Source organism: Rattus rattus, chromosome 2, assembly GCF_011064425.1.
Source record: "Rattus rattus isolate New Zealand chromosome 2, Rrattus_CSIRO_v1, whole genome shotgun sequence".
Classification (NCBI taxonomy): domain Eukaryota; kingdom Metazoa; phylum Chordata; class Mammalia; order Rodentia; family Muridae; genus Rattus; species Rattus rattus.
In genome coordinates this window covers 12124327-12136240 of record NC_046155.1, presented here as the reverse complement: position 1 = coordinate 12136240, position 11914 = coordinate 12124327, and the positions used below count along the sequence as shown (strand labels likewise).

General features: G+C 40.9%; 1 protein-coding gene across 1 annotated transcript; it reads left to right on the top strand.

The window, feature by feature from the left end:
* Positions 1-492: 492 nt before the first annotated feature.
* Positions 493-1425, top strand: LOC116893669 (olfactory receptor 4D11). Its single transcript, XM_032895384.1, has one exon. It carries the CDS (start codon positions 493-495, stop codon positions 1423-1425), a length of 933 nt encoding a protein of 310 aa, XP_032751275.1.
* The last annotated feature ends 10489 nt before the right edge of the window (positions 1426-11914 follow it).

The window sequence follows — 11914 nt, the reverse complement described above, 5'->3', positions numbered from 1 at the left end:
GAAAAAAATCTTCATTATATGTAAAATGTTTCTTGAAAACCAAAATAAAAAAGAAATATAAAATGTTCTAGTTGTACAAACTAGCACTGCTTTATTATACACAGCACACACACACACACACACACACACACACACACACACACAAGCTATTCTGTATCTCTCACACTATGGATAACAGAATACTTGTTATCTACCTGTTTTCCTGGAATACTTACAGCTTCTATAATTAGAACATTGATTTTATACATTCAAAAAAATGTTCGTGATTTACAGATGCAAATAACTGAAAGCATGCTTGTATAATAAAATGTTATTTTAGACATATTTTAATAACCTTGAGATAGCGAGCCATGTGGCAGTCAGTAGTGCCTGTGTGCTTTCGGTTCTGATATTTGCCTCCAAGAATCTGAGCTTACTAAAGAAAAATTAACACTTGCTAAAATAATACTGTTAATTTTTCCAAGATATACAAGAAAGGAAAATCGTGATTCAATGGAGTTGAGAAATAACACCAGAGTAAAAGAATTTATATTTCTGGGTCTAACTCAATCGCAACACCTGAGCCTGGTCTTATTTCTTGTTTTGTGTTTTGTATACGTGACAACTCTGCTTGGGAATCTGCTCATCATGATCATCGTGACTTTTGAGTCCCGTCTGCACACGCCCATGTACTTCCTGCTCCGAAACCTTGCCATTCTAGACATCTGCTTCTCCTCCATCACAGCACCGAAGGTCTTGGTGGACCTTCTGACCAAGAAAAAGACCATTTCCTATGCAGAATGCATGACACAGATGTTTTTCTTCCATCTGCTTGGTGGGGCAGACATTTTCTCTCTCTCTGTGATGGCATTTGATCGATACATAGCCATCTCCAAGCCCCTGCACTATGTGACCATCATGAGTAGTAGGCGGTGCACAGCCCTCATCGCGGCCTCCTGGGTGGGCGGCTTTGTCCACTCCATCGTGCAGATCTCCCTCTTGCTCCCACTCCCCTTCTGTGGACCCAATGTTCTTGATACTTTCTATTGCGATGTCCCACAGGTTCTCAAACTCGCTTGCACAGACACCTTTGTTCTCGAGCTCCTGATGATCTCAAACAACGGCCTGGTCACTACCCTCTGGTTTATCTTCCTGCTGGTGTCCTACATGGTCATCTTGACGATGTTGAGGTCTCAGGCAGGAGAGGACAGGAGAAAAGCCATCTCCACCTGCACCTCCCACATCACTGTGGTCACCCTGCATTTTGTGCCCTGCATCTATGTCTACGCCAGGCCCTTCACTGCCCTCCCTACAGATAAAGCCATCTCTGTTACCTTCACAGTCATCTCCCCTCTATTGAACCCATTGATCTACACTCTGAGGAACCAGGAAATGAAGTCAGCCATGAGGAGGCTAAAGAGAAAGCTCACAGCTCTTGAAAAGTAATACAAGAAGAAACCCCAACTCCTGTTTCCAGGAACTGTTTTCTGTACGTTTAATATTCACATATTGTCAATTAACCAACTACACTTTCTAGAAAACCATTTGCTTTTCTATTTATATTAGTAGAATTACTAACCCAATTTCTGTATGGCACAGAGTAAATAATCTTACAGGATCGGGCTGGTTGGTTTTTATGGTATTGAGTTGGTTGGCTTTGAAACAAGGTCTCACCATGTATCCCTGGCTGGCATTAAACTCATAGAGATCCACATTTTTAGCCTCCCAGATGCTGGGGTTGAAGGCATAAGCCACCAGGCTTGGCCTGTTTTCGTCTTCTTTTTTAAGAATAATTTGTTTGTTATTATGTGTATGGATGGTTTGCCAGGATGTATGTGTGTGCACCATATGTATGCCTGATGCCTGTGGAGATTAGAAGAGGGCATTGGATCCCATAGAGGTAGAGTTACACATGGTTGTGTGCTGCTATGTGAGTGCTAGAAAACAAACCTTGATCACCTGCAATAGCAACCAAGTGCTCTTAATGGCTGGCCCATCTTGTCAACCTTTTATTAATATGTTTTCAATCAAAGATCAAAGTCACGATATATCAATCAAAACAGCTGTTATTAACCTCAACTCTTTATTTCAAAAGGAAGTGAGCTAGAACTGGTGGTTTTGCCTGTAATTCCAGTTCTTGGAAGGTAGTGGCAGGGAATCAGGAACCCAAGGCCACCTTGAAGCCAACCTGGGCTATTTGAGAACCTATCTTAAAATACCAAGAAATTTTTTAAAAAGGAAGAAGAAAGATTCCAGAGATTTAAAGTTGTTTGTTCAAGATTGTTAGCCAAGTTAAGCACCGAAATGTCTTTAACAGCCAATGTATTGGGTTTTTTATCACCTGATTATAAGTTCTTACGTTGTTTGGTCTGCTATACAAAACTACACTCCTGTTCTAGAAGTCTCTCATGTTCAGTGTCTCTGAGGGCCACCTTCACAAGTGTGACTGGCTTACCACAGGTTGGGTAATTTGCTTCTACTTAGTTAGACCCTTAATAGATGTGGGCTTGCGAAAATGTTCCCAGATCATAATGATCATCCTCCTGGATTCCTGTCATGAATGAAACTTGACAAGAGTTCTTATGGCCTGAAGGTATTTAAGATAATGCTTACTAGTTTGGATAGTTTAGGATAGTAAAACTTACTATCCTATGGCATTCTTGTAATGAGGTTAGACAGGAGGAGGATCCTCTACAGGGACCAATCCATCCCCAACATCTGAGTGACTTTTCAGTTGTCAACTTACTAGGTTGGTTTCACTATTCATGTTTCCTGCTACGTGGGATTGGAGGCCCGTGGCAAGGGATTGGAAAAGGAGAGACAACGAGGGCAAGAGGGAGAGAGAAAGAGAAGATAAAACCCTTAGCTATCTATTTTTTTAATCTGTCAGCATTTACGGAAAGGCAGATGGACCAGCGTTAATGTCTAGAAATGCAGTACTGACAGGCAAGTGTTAGTGTTAGCACTAAGTGCAAGTGTTAGCACTGAAAGTGTTAGCTTCAAAGTTACAAGACAGAGTCACCAGTCCTTTATCTGCCACCTGCCAGTTATGAGGTCTTGAGCAAGTAACACCTTCTCTCCAAAAGTCATTCACTGCTCATTTACATGAAAATGATTATGATCTCCCCTAATAGAGGTTTCGTTTTGTTTTTTTGTTTTAGTGATGGTGGTGAGTAGTGGTGGAGTTGGTGGATTTGGAGAGTTTTGTTTTGTTTTGTTTTGTTTTGTTTCGTTTTGTTTTGTTTTGTTTGAGGCAGGGCTTCTCTGTGTAGCTCAGGCTGTCCTGAAACTTGCTCCATGGACCAATCTGACCTCAAACTCACAAAGATTCACCTACCTCTGCCTCTCAAGTGCCGGTATTAAAGGCCTGCACTACCACTGCCCAACTCATAAAGTCTTAAGTTTCAAATAATACTAATTTATGAAACATAACTATGTCACATAATTAATCCTCAGCAATAGGCAAATGTCACTATTGTGTCATCTCTATTTCTCTACCTAACAAACTTCTGTGCCCCACACACATACATTGACCTGTCACTCTTCTAAATGTTATTCTTCCACATTACTAAAGACAGAATATAAAGAATTGAAAAGCATGATGAATTCAAAATATTTATATCATCTTAAAATTACCAGCTCTTTAACATCAAAACATGACAATAGGCTTGCTTGTCATTTATGAAACCCTAAGGGACAACACCGTGGACTATAGAAATGATTCAGTGATTAAGATCCCTTGTTGCTCTTGAAAAAGACCCAAGTTCAGTTCCCTGCTCCCATATGATGGCTCACAACCATCTGTAATTCTAGATCCAAAAAATCGGATGCGTTCTTCTGACCTCCATGGACACCAAACATGTATGTGATACATATGCATATAAAAAGTAAATTTATATATATACATATATATATATAAAAGTTTATATATATATATGGAGAGGGGGAGGGAGAGGAAGAGAAAGAGGGGAGGATAAAAAGTAAAATAAATATGTCTTTTAAAAAGAGATATCCTGAAGTTGATGAAATATACATCACAGGAGAAGGAGAATTTTATATCTAAAAGAAAACTATGAATTATAGATAAACCCTCAGGACTAGGGGCCTCAATAAGTGAACAACTTACCTTGTAAGATGGAGGATTTGTAACCCCAGAGCTGGGGAGACAGAAAGAGAAACATTTCTGGGGATCACTGACCAGCCAGTCTGGCCCAATTGGTGATCTCCAGCCCAGTGGGAAACCTGTCTTAGAGGAGGTGGGTGGAGTTCCTGAGGATATCACCTAAGAGCACAAAAGGAGAAAAGCAAGCCCAAAGAGAGTTCTCCTAAACATGGTGAATGTGGAAGACGGACTATCTCCTCACTGGATTTATCTTGACCCCATCACCTGATTGACCACATCTAAGTCATTTTACTATTAACTTATGTCCTTAAGCATAGAATTCTAAGTTCTGGGAACCATTCACACTCTCCAGATTACTGATCTTGGGTCCTGCTACCTTGCCCTAGTACTTTCGGTGTCTGCAGCAGCCCTGGCTGGACTGGAACTCATAGAACAAGCTGGCTTTAGACCATCTGCCTCTGCCTCTGCCTCTGCCTCTGCCTCTGCCTCTGCCTCTGCCTCTGCCTCTGCCTCTGCCTCTGCCTCTGCCTCTGCCTCTGCCTGCCTCTGCCTCTGCCTCTGCCTCTGCCTCTGCCTCTGCCTCTGCCTCTGCCTCTGCCTCTGCCTCTGCATCCCAAGTGCTAAGATTAAACCAATATGCCATCATGTCTGAGCCCCAGGGTTTTCTTTATGAAGTTGCCTAAGGAAAGTATACACTAGAGCTGGAGAGATGGCTCAGTGGTTAAGAACACTGGCTGGTCTTCCAGAGATCTCTAGTTCAATTCCCGGCAACCACATAGTGGCTCACAACTATCTATATAATGTAATCTGACGTACTCTTCTGGCACGCAAGTGTACATGCAAATAGGCTACTGATACATAAAATAAATAAGTCTTTTTAAAAAAGAAAAGAATGAGAAAGAAAAGTACACACCAAACAACCCTAACTGCCCATTTCTCACCAATGTGTCCTTTATTTCCCTATCTCTTGCAATTCATTCAAACCAATGCCTTTATCTCTGTTAGAATCTGACAGCATAAAAGTCTGAGCATGCGAGTCATTATATCTCAGATTAGAGTCCTAAGATGTCAGAGATCCTGAAACCTCACCATACGTTTATGTCTAGTGACTCCCATGAAACGTGTCTAAGCACACAACATGACCTGAGTTACTACTCTGGGAAATAGCCATTTCATCGGATAGTACAAACATTTATTGGAATAATGCAAATTTCAAGTTGAACTGAATTTTTTTCATTTAAAAAATGTTTGTTTTCTCATGATCCATTGAGATACATTCATCAGATAAAATTATTCATATTTTCAGTATATTTCTGCAATGTGTGTTTCGGTGGTTTTTGTTCCATTCTGAAGAACCTCAGAAGGGTCAAGAGAATCCGTGCACATACCACTTTTTAAATGCACTTTGGTCGCTATGTTCTCTCACTCAAATGTGATGATCAACATCTCTGAGTGCCCATGAAAAAGAAATATATGTTTATTTATAGAGTAAGTACCTTGATGAATATCAAAACCTGTCACCATGCTGCCTCCTTAGATTCTGAGTGAATTTGTGAATCTCAGCTATGTTGATTAAAATAGCTGCCCAGGGACCATGTACATCCTACGTTAAAAAATAAATTAGGTATATGAATCTGCATAATGCAGCTCAGAGAACTTCAGCCACAGAGCCCTTGCCTTTGTCATCACTACACTTTCTGTGTAGTTCCATTTCCCAGCTAATTTCAGGCAAAGTAACTTTTGACCAAGAGAGAAAACACAACATTTTCTTCCTGAAGTGAAGAAAATTGTTTCCCTGTGCCTCCTCCCAAGGAAAAGCCACATCCCAAAGGAACACTGACACATACATTGTCTGTCTGTCTGTGTGTGTGTGTGTGTGTGTGTGTGTGTGTGTGTGTGTGTGTGTGTGTGTGTGTGTGTGTGTGTAAAGGTGACAGAGGTGACAGGAGGAAGTGGGGCTGAGCTGCTGACATCTGACTTTTTTTTTCCGGAGCTGGGGACCGAACCCAGGGCCTTGTGCTTGCTAGGCAAGCGCTCTACCACTGAGCTAAATCCCCAACCCCGACATCTGACATTTTAATGACTCCCATGGGAGTTCCATCACATTGACAACACTGCATCACATTGATCCCCACTATATTACCTTTGCTATCTCCTTTAATGGGCTAAAGCTAAGGAACTGGTGGGGGCAGCTCAGACACTGCAAAGCAGAAGAGGAGTCAGAACATTGTGAGTCACTAAGGTTGCTCACCAGACCCATTCCGTTTCCCAGCCTCCTGTACCCCGACACCTCAGATCCACACTGCCTCCTACCCTCAACCCTTAAACCTACATGCTCCCAATATAAAAGAAATATGATCAGTAGTCTTGAGACAGATAGGCTTTAGGTTTACATGTAGAATTTCCAGCAAGCAGACGTCCAACACTCAAAGTATTGAAAAATACTATAAGGTTGATTTCCCACTTGACAGTTAAACCAGCATTGAACTTCTGAAACCATTATCTGCTAATGTTGACTTTTCAGAAATGCTACAAGTGTAGAGAATGCTCCAAACAAAGCAAGAGTCTCAAAGCAACAAAAAGAAGTGATGATTTCTCCCTTGGGGAAGATAGAGAGTGTAACTTACACAGCACAGAATAAGGGTAGCCAGGATGGGAAGGCTGTCTCTGCATCTCACTCTGTAGGACTCTAAGGCAGTGGCTCCTACCTTCATATGTGGAGTCTAATGAGTTTTACTCCTCGGTCAGGAATGGAGTTTAGAAGCCTTGAGTGAGACATTTTTATTGTATTGGGGCTCAACCCAGGGCCTTGGACATGCTAGGCAAAAACATTACTGCTGAATCAAATCCTTAGTCCAAGTAAGGTATTCTAGTGACTCACTTTTCCATATGACCATGTGCCACCAATGATGTATAATGCTACTAAAGCTTTAGGACTCAATGAAATAGAAGGTACTTGCAGGATAGTGAGATGCTTCAGTGGGTAAAAGCACTTGCTACCAAGCCTTAACAACCTAAGTTCCATCCTTCTGACTCACATGATGGAAAAATAGAATTGACTTCTGCAAGTTGTTCTCTGACCTCTACAGGTGAGCTGAGTCATATGAACATGAATAAATATACATAATAAACAAATAAATATATATAGAGAGAGAAGTGTAATTTGGGAGCATTTATTTGGCTTACACTTCCAGAGTATTGTTCATTATTGAAGGAAGCCAGGGACCCAAACAGGGCAGGAACCTGGAGGCAGGAACTGATGCAGAGGATATGGAAGGATACTACTTACTGGCTTAATCTCCATGGCTTGCTCAGTCTGCTTTCTTACAGAACCCAGGACCACCAGCCCAGAGATGGCGATACCCACAATGGGTTCAGCCTGCCCACATTAATCACTAATTAAGAATATGCCTTAGAGCTAGATCTTATGGAGGTATTTTCTCAATTGCTGTCCTCTCCTGTCATGTAACTCCAGTTTGTATGTCAAGTTCATGTAAGACTAGCCAGCACAGTAGAAAGAGAATTTCACACCAATTTCCCTTATGAATACTGATGCTAAAATACTCTCAAACAAAATCCAAGAAAACATCAAAAACATCATCCACCATGATCAAGTAGGCTTCATCCCAGCAATGCAGGGATGGTTTAACATACGGAAATTCTATTAATGTAATCCATTGTATAAACAAACTGAAAGAAAAAAGCATGATCGCCTCATTAGATGTTGAAAAAGCCTTTGACAGAAATCCAACACCCCTTCATGATAAAAATCTTGGTGAGATCAGGGATACAAGGCGCATACCTAAACACAAGAAAGGCAGTATATAACATGCTAATAGCCAATATAAAATTAATTGAAACTTAAAGCAATCCCACTAAAATCAAGGACAAGACAAGACTGCCCACCATCTCTCTGTATGTATTCAACTTAGTACTTGAAGTTTTAACTATAGCAATACTACAGGAGATCAAGGGGATACAAATTGAAAAGGAAAAAGTCAAAATATCACTATTTGAAGATATGATAGTATATATAAGTGGCCCCAAAAATTCTACCAGAGAACTCCTACAGCTGCTAAACACCTTCCGCAAAGGGACTGGATACAAAATTTACTCAAAAAAAAATCAGTAGCCCTCCTTTATACAAAAGATAAACAGGTTGAAGAAGAAATTAGGGAAAAAAACACCCTTCACAATAGCCACAAATATAAAATATCTTGTTATAACTCTAACCAAGCAAACAAAAGACTTGTATGACAAGAACTCCAAGTCTTTGAAGAAAGAAATTGAAAGAATCAGAAAATGAAAAGATCTCCCATGGTTGTGGATTAGTAGGATTAACATAGCAAAAATGGCCCCATCTTATCAAAAGCAATCTTCCAGTTCAATGCAATTCCCATCAGAATTCCAATATAATTCTTTATAGACCTTGATAATGTAAATTTTTAAAAAGTAAAATATTTTCAAAATTAAAAAACAGAAAAACCGCAGCATAGAGGACATTTTAGAACCTGAACTCAATGCAAACAATGAGATGTTCTTTGCTCAGTGGGACACTGAGTCAGCAGGGAGCTCTTGGTTTGCAGGTTCATGTCCATGATGTTTGTCTCCAACAAACGCTCTGTCGTGGGCCACAGAGTGGTTTTTAATTTCAACAACCCAAGTTTTTGAAGAGTCATGGAATTTAGTTCTGTATCCATTCTTGTCCTAATTAGGATTGTTATTACTTTGATAAAACACCATAGCCAAAAGTAACTTAGGGAGAAAAGCATTTATTTGACTTACATTTCCACAGCACATTCATCTTTGAAAGAAGTTGGGACAGAAACTCAACAGGGCAGGAACCTGGAGGCAGGAGCTGATGCAGAAGCCATGAAGGAGTCTGCTTACTGGCTTGCTCCTCATGTCTTGTTCATCCCGCTCTCCTATAGAATCCAGGACTACCAGTTCAGAGACAGTACCACCTACCATGGTCTGCATTCCTTCATCAATCACCAATTTAAATTTCCTTCTACAAGTTTGCTGAGAGGTGATTCTACAGAGGCATTCTTTCTTTCTGATGACTCTAGCTTATGTCAAGTTGACGTAAAACTAACCACCACAGTTCCCTTGCTCCTTTCTGTTTCATTTGTCTTTCTTTTTTTCTTTTTTTTTCCCTTCGGAGCTGAGGACCGAACCCAGGGCCTTGCGCTTGCTAGGCAAGCGCTCTACCACTGAGCTAAATCCTCAACCCTCATTTGTCTTTCAATGCAGATGAATCTCTTTGTTCAAGGTCAGCCTGGTCTACAGAATGAGTTCCAGGACAACCAAGGCTACACAGAGAAGGACAAAGATGTCCTGAACTAAGGCCAGTGGAGAGAGAGAAGAAGATGTTAGTTTCCCATGTGAGTGAATAAACAAGAGGCTGCTTCTTGGAAAAGGGTGATCTTTTAATAACCCCCCCCCTAAGACTAGAATAACAAAGTAAAATCAAATCAGAAAAATTAAACTAGATAGATTCAGAAGAAAAAAATCTATGTGTGCATAAGTGAGGTTAGCCAAATAACAAAAGAGAAGACCTGGAGTCCATCTGGAAGCTAAAAACTGAAAGGTGAAGACTATAATTATACAACAGGAAAAGTAACTGCTACCAAAGTGGAGGATCCATTACATTTTTTATATAAAGTTTGTTAATGGGGACAGAGGCACATATGTGTACCAGTACCACAAATGCACCTTGCATACAATATAGAGGACAGAGGTTAACATCTGGGTCTTCCTTGATTGATCTCCACTTTATTCTCTGAGACAGGATCTCTCTGAACCCAGAGTGTTCTAATTAGACTAAGCATCTTGGCCCAGAGATTCCCCCATCTCTGACTCCTGGTGGCTGGGATTGCTGGAAGGCTACCGTACCTTTTCAGCTTCTTACTAGGATCCAAGAGCTGATCTTTACATGGCATGGCAAACACTGAGTCATCCATCCAGAACCACAGAAGTCACTCTTTAGACATGCCATTAAGGTGTTACAGAGGAAATAGTCAATATTTACTACTTTTTTTTTTGAGATAGGGTCTCATCGTGTAGCTCTGATTGATCTGGAACTCACCCAGGAACTCCCCCATCACTGTTTCCTGACGGCCAGGATAACCGGAAGTCTATACCATACCTTCCCAGCTTCTTACTACGGTCTAATCAAGAGCTGATCACTACATGGTATGACAGACAGTGAGTCATCTATCCAGACAGAAGTCACTCTTTAGACATTCCATTAAGATTTTACAGAGGAAATAGTCATACGTTTACTAATGCTTTTTGAGACAGGGTTTCACGTACTACTGGTTGATCTGAAACTCAAAGATAACCTCCTACCCCTACTGCATGTTTCTTAATTTTATTTTTTTTTTCCTTGAAATAGAATCCACTTACATTTAGAAAAATGCACTTGCATGCACGATTCACTAAATTTGTACACAAATTGAAAATGCCTTTGTAACAAGCACCAGGTTGACACATTGTGACCTCCTTGGGATCCTCGTCCAAGCTCCCTTTAATTGCATCTGTATTAATAAAAGAAAAGAATGTTTAGTTTTTGGTATGTAGGTTACTTAGGAAAACAGTGTCTGAGGAGTTCGCCTACACTGCCGCAGTGTTCACCAGTCTTGCTGCTGCTGTGTGCTGGGTCAGGTTAGCACTGTCTTTTCTGTCCTCAGCGGGGGAGTATGTGTCCTTTGCTGATTTCCTCTTTTGTGCACAGTTGCTCCCTGTCTCTGCCACTGCCTTGAGTTAGTGACAGAATCTACTTGCTTGATGACTGAGTCGGAATTCGGGGTACTCTTTCAAGGGATATCTGCATCCTAAATGGCAATCACAGCACATGCATTTAAAAAGAATTTTTGCCAGGCAAAAAGGTGTAGAGAGTGCTATACACCTTTAATCCAAGCACTGAGGAGACAGAGGCAGGAGGATCTCTAAGTTCAAAGCCAGCCTGTCAGGTCAGCAAAGCAAGTTTCAGGATGGCCAGAGCTATTCAGAGAAACCCTGGAGAGAGAGAGAGAGAGAGAGAGAGAGAGAGAGAGAGAGAGAGAGAGAGAATTTTCCTCCTTAGTTAAAACCACATTCCACTGAAAAAGACCACATTAAAATTTCGACCATATTATATAGACTTTATACTGTTATTCTCCTAGCATGCACTTGAAAAGGGGTATGTAACCTGAAGGATCAGGGAAGTTGTGTCACAGTGAAAGAATTTGTCTTTCTGGAGATTGCTCAGTCCCAAGAGCTGAGCTAGGTCTTATCTGCCTAGTTTCTGGTGTGACACCTCCGACAGGAAGCCTCAACACCATCACCATGAGTCTCTCACATCCCCCAGAACTTCCTGCTCCACAGTGTTTCTCTCTCATCACACTCTGTGATCAGTCTTTCAGGAAGAAAGCCATCTCCTGAAGTGGCTGTCACCCAGACACTCTTCCATTTTTTTCCATCTTATGGCAGAAAAAAAGCCCCTTCACTAGAGACATACTTCCATGAGCTGGTTACCTACCCTACCTCTATTAAGTTGTCCTTTTGTTTATTTGGTTATATATTCTTCAACTACCTCTCCTGATACCAAAAGAGCTCACAAGTTCTAGAAGAAAAATATGACAATTTATTGCAAAATAAGAAAGAAACCTGAAAGCAATGTAATCAGGACGATTTACAAAGAAAAAGGGGCAGCGGGCAGCAGAGCATGTTAGCAGCACACAGGGAAGTGTTTAGTTCTTGGCCATAAGGATCATATCTCAAAAAGTAAGGTGGAGAGCAATCAAGGAAGATACCCAACTGCTGCAACCT

Coding starts and splice junctions, on each gene's coding strand:
- LOC116893669 (XM_032895384.1), top strand. CDS start 493: ATGGAGTTGAGAAATAACACCAGAGTAAAAGAATTTATATTTCTGGGT.